The 20460-nt window shown below is 34.9% G+C and overlaps 1 protein-coding gene across 1 annotated transcript in view; it reads right to left on the bottom strand.

Annotated features, from left to right (window-relative positions):
* Positions 1-85: 85 nt before the first annotated feature.
* Positions 86-20460, bottom strand: part of LOC124426116 (serum response factor homolog) — a 32699-nt gene continuing 12324 nt past the window's right edge. Inside the window, exons 3-5 of the mRNA XM_046967411.1 lie at positions 12928-13033; positions 6682-6810; positions 86-6216 (exon numbers count right to left, since the gene is read on the bottom strand). Coding sequence (XP_046823367.1) covers positions 6011-6216; positions 6682-6810; positions 12928-13033 — 441 coding nt within the window. The 3' untranslated portion in view covers positions 86-6010. The remainder of the gene's footprint in view (positions 6217-6681; positions 6811-12927; positions 13034-20460) is intronic.

Genomic DNA, 20460 nt, shown 5'->3' with positions numbered 1-20460 from the left:
ATAATATATATATAATATATAATATATATATGTGTATATATATACATATATATATAATTACTTAAGGCACACCTCATACACAAAATTATAATTTTCACAATTATATTTCATTTCTCTTCATATCAAACACATACTTCGCAACAATTCAAACAATGGCACACCACTGTTTCACAGCGTAATATATTTATAGTTAGTTTAAAAGAAACAACGAGATATGTGAAACTATACATTTTACATTCGTTACAATATCCTGGTTACGAGCATTCTTTGTGCCACGATACAACCTCGATAAATATATAATAAAAAAAGTTACACAGCATTCATATACATATAAAATATAATAACACCTCTGTTAAAGGTAAAATTGTACCTACATATGCATATATGTATGTATGTATGTATGTTTGCATGTATGTATGTATGTATGTATGTATGTATGGATGTATGTATGTATGTATGTATGTATGTATGTACAATACATATTATTGCTTAGATACGCGGTGATTTCTTATTAGATCATAATAAAGTCGGTCCTTTGAAATTAATTTTAATAATTATTGTTAAGAATTAAAACGAAGCTTGCGTAAAAGAATATTAATAAGAAACTACAAATAGCTCGTGATCGATAAGAAAATAACAATGTTTTTTTTGTTTTTTTTTTCTCAAAATGTTTATTACAAGACATATAAAGTTGTTGGAAGTCAATAATAATTACTCCCTTATCTTCTATTCTTTTTTTTTTTTTTTTTTTAATTTTGTCACGTAACTATTTGGCACGCATGAAGACATTTCCAAGGAACCGATCGAATTATGATATTGATTTTCCACCCTTTTTTTTTCTTCTTTTTTGTTTTTGTTTTTCTTCCATTTGCGCCCGTACATTCCATTCTCATTAACATGTCATCTCAATGTTAATCCCAATCGTTCCGTATCGACATAATGATCGATGTAATTGATAAATTCATTCATTCGGACATCTCTCTATGTATATTATTTTATTACAAAGATTACATTCCTCAATTTAATGATGAGAAAAATACTTGTCCTCTTCTTCGTCTTAATTAAAAACACAGGGTGTTTCTATTTTTAGGCAGTTTACATGAGAAATGATTTTATCGAATTTTTTTGCGATATTTTAAGCGGTATTTTTCATTTGGATTGCACTATATATATATATTGCGTTATATATATATATATATATAATATATAATGTCGATGTCGTTGACATCATAAATTGATTGATATTAATGATGAATATCTTGAAAAAAAGTTTTACTATATTAATAAAAGAAAATTTTGAATACTATTATTAGATATATTATAATATTATGAATGTATGTGGAAAGACTCATATTGATTATACATTTAATATGTTGACCTTTATATTACCTACAGAACATTCTATTTGCATAAATTGGTATATAAAAAAGAAAAAGAAAAAAAAGAAAAAAAAATTATCTGAACATAAAATTATTTAATCGATGGAAATTAATTAAGAAAATTCGAAAGAACGTGCAATTTTAATTTCTGTAAGTATGACTGTGATTCAAATCATCGAACGATTAAGTTTATCGTCAAAAGTTGAAAACATTTTTTTATTGCAAACAGATCAATCACAAAGAAATGTAAGCTCTTTAAAGGATCTTTAATTACGAAATGATACGATGTTCGATAGGATCAGGAATATGAAGAAAAAGAATAATTAATACTTCTTTTGTGAACTCCATCTTGTCGGGGTTTAGGCGTAAAATCTGTACGGCCTGTAAAGTAAAACGGTACCAACTTACCGTCAATTCTTCGATCCTTTATTTCCTTATAATATACTCACATTAGTTTATAAAAATAAGCCTTTACGCAAATCGCAAAATTTTTTTATAAGAATTCTTAATCCTTTTTTTTTTCTATTTTTGCTTTCTTCTTTGTTTCTTCTTTTTTTTTTCTTTTCTTTTTTAATTTTTCCCCTTTAATCGAACATAGATATCGTTCGTTGATTTACAAAATTCATACGCGAAAGTTAATAAAACGATGCTCTCTATTCATTTATTTCTCTGTAAAGTTTTGGCGCGATTAAAAATGCACCATCATTACATGTACAATTAAAATTTCGTATAATCACAACGTTATTGCACGTTATTAGGCTAAATCTAGCCTTTAGTTTTGACTAGTAGTTCGTATTGAACGGCACATGTACATAGATATTATTTTTTTCTACTTCTTCTTTCTTTTTTTTTTTTTTTTTTATATCCAAATACATCTATTGCTAGTCGCTTCTAATAACGAGATTTCTTTCAACTTGCATACATAAAGGTACGTATTACAAAATGTAATAAAACGAAATTAAAAATAAAAATAATGTCGTTAAATGACTAAGTCACGAATAAAAGAAAAAAAAAAAAAAAAAAAAAAGAAAAAAAACCAATAACAAATAAAAAAAAAAAAAGCTAAATTCATTTCGACATACGCGTCCAATAAAAATGCTCATATCTTCGTTATTTATTTTAACATAATCACGTCGTTCAAGGTTTTTTTTTTTTTCAATCGGCCATTTAAGATACTCCATGATATCTTATGGTTATTATTTTATCTGAAATAATCCAAATATATCATATCACCATTAAGATCGTACAAGACCCAACGACTTCCATTTCTTCAAGGTCTTCTTAATAATATCTCTACTTCTTCATTATTATTAATAGGTCTTTTACGAAAGTACCATTATTAATCATTATTAATATCATCGATTTTATATATTAATCGATCCGATCTAAATTTCAACGTCAGATCTCACTTTTGTGTATCATATATTAGATCGAACTCATCTTTATCAAAAATTAACGAAGACTCTTCGTTCCATGAATTATTATGAATTATTATGAATTATCTTATTTATATATTCGAGATAGATCGTGACAAGATTCTACATAAAGTAATATAAAATTGTGTGTGTATTATATATATATATATATATATACATATATACATATATATATATACATATATATATATATATACATATATAATCTGCTTTCTCTTTTCGGCGACTTTAAATTGCATTATATCAAATGTTATGTTGATTTTAAATGAGGACAATTAGATATGAATACGAATTTACAATTTCATTTCATAAATCGATAGTTGACGAGGAAAGAGTATAGGATTTGTTAGATGTAACTTCATCGATCTTCGTATTTTTGATATTCGTAATAATATCAAGGAAAGATCGAGAAGAAAGATATTTTGAAATTGTCTTATTTGATGGAATATACTTATATCTTTTCGCACTGTTTGCTAATAATTCATTCATATCAAAAATTCTTTCTATTCGAAATCAGGATCTATTCGACATAGACATTTTTCGAATTGGATCATCCATCCGATCCTCGTGATCCAATTACAAAAATCCAACTTTCTTCTCGCAGGATCGTTGCAACATCAATAAGAAATCATGTATAGTATCAGTCTCGTAATTGGCAGTGCGTATTCGGGAATCGAATAATTGGAGATACGTTGTTTGAACGATTATACCGTAACCCTGTAGTATAATTTTCAGAACGTCCTGAAACATAAAACCGATGAATCGTCCATTTTCACGCACTTTTTATCGAGTCACGAGTTGGATCTGTCGTATAGGGCATAAAAGAGCCCTCTCTCCTCGATCGGTCGAGCTAATGAAATTTAAACAAGGTGTTCGATATGACACTCCACGATCTTTCTCAATTGATCTTAATTAATTGATCTCACCAAGGCATGATCGTTCTTCTATCTTGTTAATTCGAGCGTATCACTATCGACGAACGTATCGGATTCGATCGAGTCAGTTGCGTTTCATCTGACGGATTAAAACTTTTTAGATAATATCGATCGCTAAAATAACCATTGTATTTTGTTTATTGTTCATTAATAATTTGAGGAGAACGTGCATGATCGTAAATATTCAAACAAATTACTTATCGATCATACGTACGTTCAATTTTTGCTATTATTTTCTTTTTAAGCAATCGCGATGTCCTAATGTGTGAAAGTATTTGTTGTTATCGTGATTGGTTGAAAAAAAAAAGAAAGAAAAAGAAAATAAATAGAAAAAAGAAAACTGATCTATAGAAAAATACTTACACTCGGCTTATCGACATTTTTTAGATCTTCGAAGACGATCTTCTCATAACTAAGGTAAACATTAAATAAGGAACTTGTAAAGATCGTCGAGAAGGAAAATAGTGATGGAGAATTAAATCCGATTGTAATTGTCATAAGACCGATTGGATATTGATAAATATAAGAAGAAAAAAAAAAAAAAGAAAAGAAATCAAATTGTTAGAAAACCATATGATTAAAATGTTATAGCATTTACTTTCTTCCTTTTTCTTTTTTTTTTCCAGAGAAAAATCATCCCTCCATTGACCGTCGTCGTAAAGAATTTAAAATTCTCCTTGATAAACAAACAAAATTAAATTAATTATTATTAATTTAAGTGTTTGGCCATTTTTTCAAAAGATTTTCATGGTACGACGAAGAATGAAGGATCGATTGTTCATGAGCATACGGAATTTAATAATTCACTGTTCAACAAAAATAAATTTTTTTTTTCGAATACGAATTGAAATATATATCATCCGATAGATCTCGTCATATCGTGTATAAGTAGATATATTTTAAAGAAAATGTTTCAGTTTTTCTTTTAACATCGTACTCGATGCAAAATGTATCTCGTTAATAAATTTAGAATGAATTCTTTTTTTTTTTTTTTTTTTTTTTTTTTTTTTTTAACAAACGTATCTGTTTCCTATCATTCCGAGATTTATCCGATTCATGACGCAAAATCAATACCGATATATATCGTACCAAATAGATATTACAATATGATTTCTTTTAATATTTATCATTGTCATTTGAAAATTCGTATACTCGAACAATGATGATGTTTAGAAATAAACTCACGCGAATACAAAAATCAACGATCGATTATATTCTAATTTCTTCCCCTCCCCCCAACCCCACCAACCCATCCAACCCTGCTAATTTCGGAGAAATTAATTTTCGATCGGTAGAATTCGTGCTTTATGTATGTGCATATATATATATACATATACATATATATATAAATATGGATATATATATATATATATATATATATATATATCCATTCGAGTTAAAAGTTTTTCGTTCCTTTTGTTACTTTCTGTTCTTTTGAACCGAACTCAAAAGTCGCATGCCTTAGACTGGTCACATCTCAAACAGTTATATCGGGATGTAAGAAAAGTATGCGGCTTTCGCGCGTCTGTCATCATCATTGTCGTCGTTGTCGTCGTCGTTGTCGTCGTCGTCGTCATCATCGTTATCGTTGTCGTTGTCGTCGTTGTCGTCGGTGGTGTCACGATCGACCTACTTGCGATAACTCATCCAAGACTCGAACGAAGGGACATAATAATCAAAGAATTATCTTTCTTCGACGATCTCCGAGATGAAAGAAAATCGATGTATAGCGGAAAAGAGAAAGACAGAGTGAGTGAACGAATGAGAGAGTGGGAGAATGACAGAGAGAGTGAGAGAATGAAAAAGAGAGAGAGAGAGAGAGAGAGAGAGAGTGAGAGAATGAGAGAGAGAGAGAAAGAGAGAGAGAGAGAGAGAGAGAGAGAGAGACTCACTTGTCACGTTTAGTCCATTTTTAATCGCGAAAAACTTGAAGGAAGAAGAGCCAGGGCCTCGTTTGTATAGTCTAAATTTTCTCGGCTATTCGTTTCTTCCTCGGTTCCTTCATGATCGTGCCGCCATTTTTAAGATCCTTGATAATCCTCGTAGATATTTCTTTCGTTTCGTTTTCCTTCGAACCTTCCTGTTCTTTGTTTTCCCTTAATCCTTCTTCTTCTTCTTCTTCTTCTTTTTTTTCTTCTTCATGAATTCTCTTTTCCTTCCGTCTTCGAGACTCGAATCGAGATTCCTTCGGAAATTTTTCCGATGGTTTACGACACAGCGAGACTCGAATATGAGCATCACCGTTTACGTTTCGCCTTTGTCACTCTCTGTCCTTTGTAAGGTCGGAGGGCAATTCGCATGCAACTGAAGATGCTGACCCTGAAATCGGTGATCTTGGTGACGGAGATGACAAGCTCGTTCTCGATGACACCGGCAATGAAAGACCTGCGGCACTCATCGCCACGTTAAGCGGTATCGTGATGAACGGTTGATTTCCTTGCGATGAATTAACCGATGTTGTCGTACCTAAATTTAAACAGGATACGGTTCTTATTCTAAATTTGGCGCTAATATTCCTTATCCTCTGATATTAAACGTCGCTCAATGCGTGATTCTAACGGTATTGATTTCTTCTGTTAACTGTACTCTTTATCCCTTGATATTAATCCTTTCTTGCATTGAAGAAAATATAATGGAAAGATAGTGAAGTAAGAGTTCAATTTTGTTTTGTTTTCTTTCTTTCTTTATTATTATTATTAATATTATTATAAACGTTGTTATAAACGTTGAAAATGAAAATGAATAATAATATGAACATGAATATATATATATGAACGCGAATAAAATTTTTTTTTACAATATATTACTATAAATTTTTCATCTTCATAATGAAGAATCAATATTGTTACGTTAAGAACGATCCATGATCTTTCTCTGTTCGTCATTTTTCTGGCGTAAAAATGACATTAACCGGTGACCGATAAAACCTACCTCCGTCTTGTGAAATTTGTACCGGTTGACCGTTTTGTCCGATACCGAGCAAAACACCCGGACTAGGTGAATAAATGACACTTTGTGGCATCTGGTACATGATTCCAGCGGAGAACGAAGGTATATTACCTGAAACGATAGAATAAAGAGATTTGCGACTTAATACGCACAAATAGATACATAATTAACAAGCATAGGTAAATAGATATGTATCGTATTTGGGAGAATATAAAAATGGATATTGAAATGTAAAAAAAGAAAGATATTCTTCGTGCGAAAATACTCGATATCAAAATCCACATGTACAAGATCCCTTCTAGAGTACAATTAGTCCGACCTAATATGGATTTATAATAATAATAATAATAATAATATTAATAATAATAATAATAATAATAATAATAATAATAATAATAATAATAATAATAACTTTAGAAGAGAGTTTGGGTCTAGTTAAGTTTAAGTTGCGTCATCGTTCTCACATTATCCGTGGTTTTAGAAAATTTAAAGGCCTAACATATACGTAAAACAATTTTACCATTTCTCTCCCCCACATTAAAAAAAAAAAAAAAAAAAGAAAAAAAAAATTGTCTATTTTTCACGTAAAAGGGCTAGCGTCAATTTTATTGTAATCCCGGTATGGCGTTATATCGAAACAATGCGACTCCCGGCCTCCCTCGCTTTCTCGATTAGCCGTAAAAGGGCGAACTGTTAGTACGACGAAGTAGATTTCATCATCACCCACTGTCTCTTATCACGGTGCGTAATGGAAACGTAGAAAAAGACGGACGAACGAAGAAACGAAGAAACGAACGAACGAAGGAACGAACGATCCGATCGGATGGCATTCACTTTGCTGCATTAGCATCGGATATTTATGTGTGCACCTGCAACCGAGCGTGGCGATCTTACATACACAGATAGTTTTTAATTGCATTCGCGTTCTATCTCTCCTACCATTGACACAGAATTTTCCATAAAAATGAGAAAGCAGTATCGCTGCACTTTCAGAAGGTTAATCTTTAAAACATTTTCACACGTTCGTCCTGTTAGGTTACATATTTATCATATCGGGATGATATCCTTCCTTCCTTCCTTCCTTCTTCTCATTCCTTTTACATTTTTAATGTGACATAGTTCGATTAGTATATTCGCATACCTATCGTGAAATTGCCTCAAGAAAATCTCTATCGATTAAATGAATTTCTACTTTCAATGGTAATGAACAAAAAGAAAAATGTCTACCGTGTATATATATATATATATACACACACACGACGAAAATCTTCGTAGGACGAATTTATATGCACGAAGGATAAAAGACGTGATATTACATACCGTTTGAACTGAGTGTTACTATGAGTGTTACTATAACTATATTATTGGTACGAGTTATTATCGCCCGTTATAAAGGAATAAAATATTTCTATCAAAATAATTCCTATCATTTATTTCATATTATTCACACATGCTCGTCTCATTTAACATAATGACGCGCAAGTACGATCCATAAGAGAATATTTTTTTTTTGTATGCTTGTTACAACTACAAAACAAAAGAGTTTCAATGTAAAAGATATAATAAGGAGATTATAAAAGAATTTTCTTAAATTCACATTTTCTCCCATTCTTCTCCCTCGATAAAAATCTTCCCCGTTCAAATATCGTATCGTTTCTTTCGAATTCACCCTTTCAAACGTGAATTTCACGAATGTAGGAACAAAAACGTAAAAAGAATAATAGCGATTCGGGAATGGTGGGATTGGGGTTGGGTGTATATGTGTGTGTGTGGGGGGGGGGAGGACAGGGATTCGTACATTCGCGTTGCAATTAGAACGGTAATTCTTTTTCGATTCGATGGGTATAACACTGACAAAACGCGTCGCGGCGCTCGTTCCGTAAATCTTTTCTCGGTCGTTGGACCACCGGAGTGGAAAGGCCGTCCCAAAGGCCGTCTCAAAGGCCGTCGCAAATCGCTTGCCTCGCTGCGTCTCGTTCGATCGACTCTTCTCAAGATAATAATCCACCGAAAATTCCACTTTCTACGTGGTGGTTAGGTACCCTTACATACATTACTCTTACACATACACATATATATATATATATATATATATATATATATATACAATACATTGTGTATAGATAGGATAAGTAAATAGTTTAAACGTATACATACATATATCTACATACATAGAGCTATCTAAGCTTAGGGAATAAGTACTCGCGAGCGAGTACACGCGCGCGCGCGGAAACGTTGGAAAAAGCGCGAAACGTCACGGCGGCGATCGGATGGCCATCCACTCGGTGTACATTAGCATCGATATTTATGTGTACACCTGCATCGAAGCGCGGCTTTCGACCGGATCCTACTTCCCAGTTAGGCAGCGCGTTGTCGTCTTAGTTTGGTCATCGCGGACCGTACGACTCCTTACGGACTCCCCTACACGGATAACCCCGTCATCGCTCGCACGCTTTTCGCATTTTAAGTGTCCTCTCTCTTTTCCCCTCTCTTTTATCTCTTTCTCTCCCACTCTTCCTTCGACATACCTCCCCGACCACCCTGACCTCCCCCCCATCCCCCCACACATACACCCCGCGCCACTCTGACTCTTTCTCTCTTTCCTTCTTTTCTCCTTTCTTACGATATCCTTCTATCCTTTTCTCTTTCTCTTTCTCTTTTCCTCCCCCCATTCTCTCTCTCTCTCTCTCTCTCTCTCTCTCTCTCTCTATTTCTCTTTTTCTTTTTCTCTTTATCTACAAGCCTGTGAGTGACTACTGTCAGCCTGTCTACCTGCCGTTCGTTCTAACGATTTTCCACACGGCAGTCTTACGAGCCGTCGGTCGATCTCTCAACTCGACGAGAGATTCGAGACACGCCCACGAGGGAAAAAATCGGTGTTACCCAATCAGGGGATAATCCTGCCACTTAGGCAGCCCTTCGCTTCGATCCTTTCTCCCTCCCTTTTCCGATTCATCATCGGCCATCGTTGGCTTTCTAAAACGCGTTAGGATTTACGATCTCGATCGTTTTGATATCGACCGTTTCGATCAGCTTTAATCTGAGCCTTCATACGTTCATACTGGATGTTTCATAAAAGGGTGTAAATGGGTTTGACAAAGCTTGGTAAAAATTGGTTAAATCATTCGAGTATAGATGTTAATTTTTATAAAGTAACAATAGAATTTGATATAGCATAGTGATATCAATGTTTTGACAAGATTAAGACGAGTCACACGTGGAAAGTTTTGTTGTTCGAAAGTCTATAAGTTTCTACCTGCGATATCTATTGATTGAAATTGTCTTTTTTTCTTTTCTTTTTCTTTTCTCTTTTCTTCTCTTTCTTCTTTTTTTTCTTTTTTTTTTTTTTTTTTTTTTTTACCAAAAGCATTCAAATTTAATTCTCGCTTCTGTCGTGAACAATATCGCGAAGTTATTAAGTTTAATTAATATTGTATATTGTTTTTATAATTCTGTATGAAACACACTGTAACTATAGAATTTAGATATTCTCGTTCTGACTACGCGCCGAAGCTACCTACTTGGAGTGGTAAAAGCAAATCGTTAGAGAAACTACATCGTCTCGTCGTCATCGTTTATCCTGAAATTCTCTATTGTTTTTAACACATTTCTCGGCATTAGAACGATATATATATATATATATATATACATATATCTCCTTAATTTATTGAGTTTGAATTTGAAATTGAATTTCCTGATAAATCCACGAATGGTTTTACCTTTTTTTTTTCTTTTTCTATTGACCTTTTCAAAACAACCTCGTAATACAAGTTTAAAGATAAATTCTCGAAAGAGTTCTATTTATATTTATACATGTTTAAAATTTTATATCCTCATTACAAAATATTTGATATTTTATGATCGATTGTACAGATCGAATATCTGTCGACGATATTAAAATATGACATAAAATAAATTGTAAAGTCTTTTAATTGCTTGGAAAAAAAAAAACGAGAAAAAGGAAAAATAAGAAACGAAAAGAAAAATAAAGAAAGGTAAGAACAAAAAAAAGAAAAAAAAAAGAAAGACGATACATCGATGATGCTTATAAAGGAGCTTAAAACAAGCGGAAAATGATTTTATTTGGCTCGTTGATTTAACAGGCGCGATAACGTCGTGTAATTACCGTAATCGCGTGTCCGCACTTAACGGCCTACCGCAGTGGAACGTAATTCATAACGCAATTAATATCATTTTCATTACATTGCTAGGGACCCTTTTCAAGTGTCACGACATATTAGGGATAGTTTCCTTGTCGGGATATATGCGAACGTACATACGTTCTCTCTGTCGTTTATAATGAAGCGTGTGTGTAAGCAGTGTTATCTGAATTTACGAGGTTCGCACGAGACACGCGCTTTCGTGCGAGAAAAGGAAGGATGTAATGAAGGAAGGAAAGAAAGAGAGAGAAAGAGAGAGAGAGAGAGAGAGAGAGAGAGAGAGAGAGAGAAGAAAAAAGTCAGATTTAGAATCACGGGCGAGGAACGGTTTCTCTCGTTGATCTCTAATAATCGCGCGCTTTCATCGTGATACCGATCGTTAACTAATAAAATAATTCACATTTAAAATTGTCAATGGTCACGCGATGACTTTATAATATCACTTATATACATATATATCTATATACTTGCGTTTACTTTGTGCAAATGCACAATGTATATTCCCAACACTTTTTTTTTACCCAGACGCAACAACCGTCAATATCGTTCTTGGTTTTTTTTAGACAATGCAGGAAGTTATTTACCATTTAATCTTTCTTTAGCCTCTTTTCGTATGTTAAAGTTCATAAATAACGCACGAAAAGAAAGGTGCCTTGCAGAAAGAAAGTTTCTTTCGTGGAATAATTAAACAATTCTTGTTAGCATCAACGTGAAAATGTTCACGATAGTAATGTTCTTTATTTATTTCTTACTATTTCTCTCGATTTGGAAGAACTCTTTATATTTCACGGATAAAAAAGTTAATCGACTTGGAGTCACGAAAATATTAGTGTTATCCTATTATCGTTATTATCGAAGACGATCAATGAAGAAATATTTTATTTTTTATATTTAACGATGGAAACTTACGTATCTGGAGGAGCATTCGAAAGTTCGGATAGATTAGTTTGTTAAATGAGTGTGAGTCAATATGAAAGGAATAGAATTTTTCTTTGTAATATATAATCATTATTGAAATAATAACATTTCTTTGTGTTGTATTAAAATGTCAATTCTAAAGTGACCTAATCGATCAATCATCGAGATAATCAAACGAGATTATTATAAATCGTAAGAAAAATTGAATTGATCGGGAAATAATTTCGACGGGTGAATTGACGAAATGTGTCTAATATTTTTTTTTTCTTTCTCTTTCTTTCTTTTTTATTTATTTATTTCTTTTTTTTTTTTTTGTTTAATCACGAAGAAAATTCCGTAGGTTGGATCGTTTATGTTTGAACATCGATCGACTTCTATCTATTATCCGGTGGCAGGAAAAATTTTTCGCGACATTCACATAGAGAAAGAGAGAGAGAGAGAAAGAGAGAGAGAGAGAGAGAGAGAGAGAGAGAAAGAGAAAGAGAGAGAGAGAGAGAGAGAGAGAGAGAGAGAGAGAGAGAGAGAGAAAGAGAGACACATTCCCTCGAATCGAGAGACCGTATGATTTATAATCCGTTACGAGAAGTATTCTTGATCCTTGAAACGGCATCGATCCATTAGCGATTATTTCATTAATATCGCTTGGCGGTATGTCTTTTAAACGACACACCCGAGAGATTCGTGACTACTGCGTATATAGTATTCGCAAGAACTCGCGATTGGAATTTTGATTTCGTTTATCGTGAAACTTCGTGAAATTTAGCGACGTCGATATCTGGATAAAATTGATAAAAATACAGTAGGATAGACAGCACCGGTAACGCGTAAAATCGAGAACGTGGGAAGGAAATTTCCGCGGCTGTAGGTATACTGCTTATAAATTCAAATATATAACGCATATAAGTGTACGATCTCTCCTGAGAGTGTATCGATAAAAATCGAAGCGGATCTATTGGAAACGACACCCAAGAACTTACATTTAGATCTAACCTTTCGTATACCTTCATACTCATTGATAAAGATATTGATGTTATTGATAAAAGTTATTACTTATTTCGCTTATGATATAACGAGTAAAATTTACGATATATTCCGTCACGATATATATATATATATATATTATGTAATAATACAATAATCAGATCTATACCCGAATGATTCTTTGCGAGATCCTTCGAAACCGGTGAATCGCCGTCGCTCGTATCACCGTCGCTCTCGTTTGCGCAGACGTCCGATCTAGGCGACGTACCGTCTTCCTGTAAAAATAAATAAACAATTATATAATGATATAAACGATATATTGGTGCTCGCAATTAATCGTTAATAAAATTATTCAAACAAAGCAAATTTCTCGTATACCCTTTAACGTCGTTTTAAAATAAGTAAATAGAAACTAGCCTTAGATACTATGTACGTTTCGATCGATAACAATAGCTCGTTGTTTAGCAACACTAAAATGTAAAGTAAAAAAATTTATGAGAATTTAGTAGTCGCCAATCGCTTGTACGCAATAAACTTTAAAACAAAGGAATCATAGAATGCAAATGAATTTAAATCTAGCTAACAGATATTGGCAGACAGTGGTTTCGGAGTAATGAAGGAAAGGTCGGGGATTCGATGCACTTTAAAATAAATACCTCGCAAACTTCCACGTAGAAGATGCAAGATTAGAGCCGTTCAATAGGATTTCTTCTTTTCGTTTTTTTTCTTTTCTTTTTTTTTTTTCTTCTTCCCCTATATTGTTCGAATAGATATCCAAACTCAGCCGGAACTCTTCCATTCTATATACCTCTTATTCGATATTTTACATACTTGTTTTCGATCGTTCCGAACGTTGTTGCATCGTATCGTATCGACAGGAGAACTTAGCAGTGCAAATAAACGAGAAATGAAATATGAGATTTTCGAATAAAATTCTGTAACGTCCACGCAAAGCGTTTTATACATCCATTGACCTACGTCCGACAGTACACCTACAAATTTCTGCATCCAGTATATCGCATACGTGTACACCTAGAACCACCCACACGCGACTCGTCCAAACGAATTCCTTCTCTCTCTCTCTCTCGCTCTCTCTCTCTCTCTCTCTCTCTCTCTCTCTCTCTCTCTCTCTTACAATCCGAGCGTCGAACAAAATACTTTCACTCATCGGAACCTTCGACGTCCACCGACGTTTTAGCTTCTTCCCTCGTAGCATACATATCGGTCCCGTCCTCCAGGGAAATCGTAAGATTTATTTACGCCACTCTCATCACGGAATCGTAAGTATACGATAGATCAACAATATCCACGTTTTCATCTTAGATTTAATAAATCATAGATCTATCGATCGACCTTCGACCTCTTGTTGTCCCAATGAATATCGCGCTAAATTATAACAGTCCATTAGTTATTTCTCTTACAATCGCGTTAATCCTAATTTTTCTCTTTTTTCTCCATTTAATCGTCGAAAAGAATATAAGAAAAGATAAGGGAAGAAAACAGGAAGACGAAAAGGAAGAGGAGGAAGAATGAACGAAGCGAATACGTAGAGTACGTAATGTGCACGTATGTATGCATGTACACGTATGTATGTATGTATGTATGTATGTATGTATGTATGTATGTAGTACGTTACGTTAGGTACGAAGGAAGCAAGCGGAGGAAGAAGCAACGAACGAACCAACCAACGAAGCAAGGAACAAACCAAGCAAGCAGCAAGCAACCAACCAAGCTCTACCTAGCGGGGAGAGATGCGCGAGCTTGTTCGCGCTCCTTATATGGCCATCCGCGCAGTCTGAACTCGGCAATGCGCTTCCAGAAGAGATTCTCACAAATTTACGCGGTACTACGTTTCCATCGCTACTTTCTCTCCCCCGCTAGAAGATACTTTTTGCCTGCGCTACGACGATACACACACACGGGGCGGGAGTGGGATAAAGGGGAAATAGAGGATAAGGGGTAAGAGAGGAGGGGGCAAGGAGGGAGAAACGGCGACCTATGCGTTTCAACGCGGTCTTTCTTACACGCGTACACGTATACATAGTTAGATATGTGCGTATGCACGTAGTACCTACTACCTATAACTATATAGAGAAAAAATAGACTCGACCGTTCCTGCCCTCCTCCCCCTTTGCGTACCCCTCGCGCGAGAATTCACGATGAGTATGCCTCAAACCGAATCCCTCTCTCGAGGTTATACTCCGTCTTGGGAGTCTCTACTTCTTCTTCCTTTTATTTTTTTTTCTTTCCTTTTTTTTTCTTTTTTTTTTTTTTTACTTATTCTTCTTCTTCTTCTTCTTCTTCTTAGTCTTCTTCGTCTTCGTCTTTCTCGACTTTGACGAGCTGCAGGAGAGACAGAGAGAGACAGAGAGAGAGAGAGAGAGAGAGAGAGAGAGAGAGAGAGAGAGAGAAAGAGAAAGAGCAAAAAAAGAAGTCGACTTGTTGTGGTTCGAGGCTTGATAACTCGCGGTCGATCCGCTCGATGCTACGCGCTGCTCGTAATGAGCGGAAAGGATCGTGGGTGATCTCGAGGAGAGTGAGAGTAAGAGAGGGAAGGATTTCGAGGAATACACTCCACCTTATGATTTTCTTTCATAGATATACGACATTCACCTTGAAACATTTGAAATCGTTAAATTATATTGTATTAATTATTCGATAATTATCAATCATCGTTCGATTTGTAGATATATAAACTTTAGAAAAATAATGTATATATATATGTGTGTGTATGTATGTATGTATGTATGTATGTATATATCGAATTAAAAGGTAAAAGAGATTTAAAGTGACAACGAACGACTAACTCGACCGGATTCCATTACGCGCTTTCTGCCTTCGTTCGAGTTATTATTCCGGAGGGTCTCTTGGACGTTCGCCGAGTCCCGTTCCGCGGAATTTAGTGAACCAGTGCGACCGCCAATATCGAACCACTTCCTTAACGCGTTACGAATTCGTCGGCTGACGTTACTCCATGTACCCAACATTTCCGTACTGGATTTTTATTCTGTCGCATACGAGTCAGAAAGGAAAAGAATAAAAAGAAAGGAAGAAAGAAAGAAAGGAAGAAAAAAGAAAAGAAAAAAGAAGAAAAAAAAAATTCTAATTGCTTTCTTTCTTTCCTTTCCTTTCCCTATTTCTTTTTCCTTTTTCTTCTGTATAAATCCCATCTACGAACATCTCTCGGATAAGTTCAAGAACGTGGTACAACCGTTGCTAGCGATGATCATTTACGACTTACATTTTAAGTGAACCGACGTTACCTAGTCTAATCCTTCGGGAATTGTTTCCACTAGAAAATGATGCTAGATTGATGTTTAGAAACGATCGTTCGTTGTCAGTTGACTTAAAAAGTTGCGCCGTATTCTCGAAAGAAAAAAAAAAAAAAAAAAAAAAAAAGAAAAGAAAAAGAAAAAAATCAGCGAACAGGGATTTTTTTTTTTATTTTTTCTTTTTCTTTTTCTTTTTCTCTATTTAAGTCCTTCCAAACTTCATAATTATCGTAATAAAATGACCCATAACCACGATCGTATCGTATGTTTAAACCTTTTCTTTTTTTTTTTTTCACGAATACGAAGTTATTATTATGTATTTTGTTTGTCGTATTATGACAGAGCTCGAAAATTTTGTTTATAAATGTTAATTGACAAAAATTATTATTTTTATCATTTAATATGGAATAGATGAGAGAAACCGTCAGGGTTACCGAAAAAGTTACGCAAGTGGATTTCTCACTTAAGATATACATACATATACAGACAGATAGACGGACAGACAGACAGATAGACAGAGAGAGAGAGAGAGAGAGAGAGAGAGAGAGAGAGAGAAAGAGAAAGAGAGAGAGAGACAACGATATGAGCGTGTGCCTACGCCGCAACCACAAAACACGAGCTGCGATTATATTCCTTGCGAGTTTGTTCGTAATAGGCAAGCGTCGTTCCGCTTCAACATCATCGTATATCATTCTTCTTCGTCTATTATACCGTATTCTCTCTCTCTCTCTCTCTCTCTCTCTCTCTTTATGTCTGTTTTTTCTCTTTTCCTCTCGTTCTCTTTTTTCGCCCTTTGCACTTTGCTTTTTTGCCGGATAAAATCATTTCTTTCATTCTTTTTCTAGCACGCACGCACGCACGCAACTCCTTTAGAAAGACATTTTAGGAAATGCGAATTTTACCGGCGTGACAATAGTCTTTTTTTTTTTTTTTTTTTTTTTTTTTTAAGATCAATTAATAATCCTATCGTGGGGATAACATGTCAGAATAGATTTTCAAGAGATAAGATTTTATAAATCGAATTTCATGTAAAACGAAAAGCATAAAAGAATAGTATGTAGAAATTAAAAAGTAAAAAATAGAAAGATCGGAAGTTGAAGATTCGCGTTAAGTCGTTATTAGACGATTTTCATCTTTATCCTCGGTCACTTTTATCGAGACGTGACTAGGAGAACGTATGTACCTTACCATTAACACCCACATCTATCCATTCGCATATATTCATCGATTCTTCGTGTCGATCGTTATTCCACCTTATTCATTATAGAATCTGACATAAGTACATATTACGGTATGCATTATGGTATACGTATATGTATTAGATTTATATACGAGGTAAGGTTTATATGAGAAATTTATCGCGTTTCTTAAGACCTAAAACAAAAGGACTAATACCCACTTTTGTATCCGAACGGAACACGTTTCACATGTATTTAATCGAAACAACAGACACCTAAAATACGATCGTATCCTCGATACGTATGTACGATACACAAACGAGATCGGGGATGAATTTGCAAGACTTTACGTAGTAAACTATCAAGAAAAAATATCGTTTCAATTTATCCGAAAACAAAACAAAAAAGAAATGATAACTCTCCGATATATACATACGATATCCGATCAAATCTCTCAATTATTAAAAATCCTTTCAGGAGGCTCAAAATGAGACCGATGATATTCTTTTTACAAAAATATCACGAGTGAATTACAAACTGGAACATCATACGAAGAGACCTCGTGGCCGATAGCCGTTCGTTAAACCCCCGAACGCATTCATTAGTATCGGCATTGGGATCGACATAGAAAGAGAGATAAAGAGAAAAAGAGATAGAGAAAGAGAGAGAGAGAGAGAGAGAGAGAGAGAGAGAGAGAGAGAGAAAGAGAATGTGCGTGTGTGTGTATGTATGTGTGTGTAACAGCAACGGCAAGTTGTATAAGAGAAAAAGAGAAAGAAAAAGAGAAAGAGAGTGGACCACCGGTACGGGGTTCTATGGATAAACCGGATCGACTGGTGGACCAATGAGAGTGGACGAAAATTGCGCGGGCGCGTAGCCGGTAGCCGGCCGGCTTCTGGTCCAGCGGCAGCATCCAACGGTAGCTTCTGCTTCGAACGTACGTACGTCGTCGTCTTCGTCGTCGTCGTCGTCGTCGTCGTCGTCGTCGTAGTCCTCTTCTTCTTCTTCTTCTTCTTCTTCTTCGTCGTCTTCTTCGTCGATCGCTTCCGAGTCACCTTTTCTACCCCCCATTACCGTCGGGCGTGTATAGAAGGCGCGACAAAAAGCGGCATTCCTGACTCTTAAGTCGGATTCTATATAAGTGTCTGCCATCGCGAACATTGCCTGTATATGGCGACAACCGGGCTTTGACAAAGGTGACCGTATATGGCATTCGGCTTCCACCTTCCATACGTGCGTACGCGCCTCCGTTCCTTCTATCTTCCCTTCCCCCCTCTCCCATTTCTCCCTTCTCCTTACTTTTACTCTCCCCCCCATACACACTCAACCCTCTCCTTCTTTTACTCGCTTATTCTCTCTCTCTCTCTCTCTCTCTCTTTCTCGCTTATTCTCTTTTGCGATCGAGCACCTGGGAGAACCACCACGGCAATCGACGATCGTTCAAACGGTCGGCGTTAAATCGTAAATCCATCTTTCTCTTTCTCTCTCTCTCTCTCTCTCTCTCTCTCTCTCTCTCTTTCTTTCTATGCCTATCTCTTTCCTTAAGGTGCTTTGCGACGCGCCACCGAATAAACGGCGCGTACGATCGCGCGAAGCGCGAGAGGGAATGAAATGCGATTACGTTTTAGTAGGGGGTGAAACCTACCCGGCGAATGTAGCGCCATCTCGCCGAGGAATCGGCAAAAAACTACCCTGGAAGGATATTATAGGTAAGGTGTGTCATGTATATACGTGTGTATATAGATACATACATACATAAATACATACGTGCGTAGATACATGTACACTTATGTACATGTGCATTCTCTCTCTTTCTCTCTTTCTTTTTTTTCTCTCTTCTTAACTTCCATTCTCGACAATAGGTGACGAAAACAAAAAGAAACAAAATAACGGAGAGGGAGGAGAAGTTGGATGGAGGAGGGTGGGAAAAAAAGAATCGTATTTTTTTGCGATATAGATGCTTTCGTAGATATTGCGTAAAATATGAGGGAATGCTTCGTAATTAATTTTATCAATTAAATATTTGAATCAAGAAATAAACGATATTCGATTCATTCGTAACTTCTATTGATTTTAATCGATTGTTTACCATCGATCGGATAGATGAGGATAACTTTCTCTGACGCCGAAACGTCCATCTAGCGTTCATATTCTCGTTAACTCTCTTTCCTTCCTTCTTTCTTTTTTTTTTTATTTTCTTTTTCTTTCTTCTGTTTAAACACATAGAAGGCGATAACGAAATAGGTAGATACGGAATTATCGAATTGCATTCCATTTATCTTTTATTTCGCATCTCGATCGTCCATCGATCATGGATCACTTTTTCCATTTTCTTCAATAAATTAACACATACATATGTTAAATCATTAGGTGTTAGTTTTATGATAAAAGATGTTTCTTTCGTATCGAATAACATATTTCCAACATGTTTCATTTGTTTATTTGTCGAAGGTGTTAGTTGTAGTATTTAAATGTTCAGGGATTTTCGTTAATCCTTTTCCCTTATTGGTTTTATCATTTTTTTTTTTTTAACTTTCATTATTTATTTACAATTCGTCGTTATCCTTCCTTGCGTAGTCCGCATAAGAACAAGTCGAATTCGTTTAGTTATCGTCAGGGGAAGTGTTGAACGTGTTACCAATCATATTCTTTTTTTCTCGACCACGAGACGCGTATTATTGGAAAAAAAGAAAAAGGAAAAAGGAAAAAAGAAAAAAAAAACATTCTTTCACGTCCGGCGAAGGGCGAAAATGGATGATAGGTATGCATCTTCATTATTATCTTATTAATTATGTAGGGTACGAAGTCCACGTAATTGGCACAGTTTTTTCTCTCTCTCTCTCTCTCTCTCTCTCTCTCTCTCTCTTCCTCTCTTAATGATAGCACTTGTGCTTGGAATATAATTTAAATGTTAACAGTATTCCCGGATACGTGAGAGCCATAATAAAATATTGTACCTTTCTTTTCGAGTGTAAAAAAAATAAGATATGCTTCGTATCATCGACATAAGCGTTAAAATATCTATCTACGTAAATTATAATGCGTATCCTTTTAAGGAGTCTCGGACTTTTTTCTACGTTTCTTGAAAAAAGAAACAAACAGAAAAAGGGGTAAAAAAAGAAAGAGAGAAAAAAAAAACAAAAATTAAACAAATTATCAATCCTTTTTCTTCGTTTCTTCGATAAGTTATATAAAATTGATAAAGACTCGTATGCATGAAAACGAACGAATTATCAAACGTTTTTCGAATCA

Source organism: Vespa crabro, chromosome 8, assembly GCF_910589235.1.
Source record: "Vespa crabro chromosome 8, iyVesCrab1.2, whole genome shotgun sequence".
NCBI lineage: Eukaryota > Metazoa > Arthropoda > Insecta > Hymenoptera > Vespidae > Vespa > Vespa crabro.
Note: the sequence above shows the minus strand (reverse complement) of the source record. Positions and strands in the feature narration are given on the sequence as shown.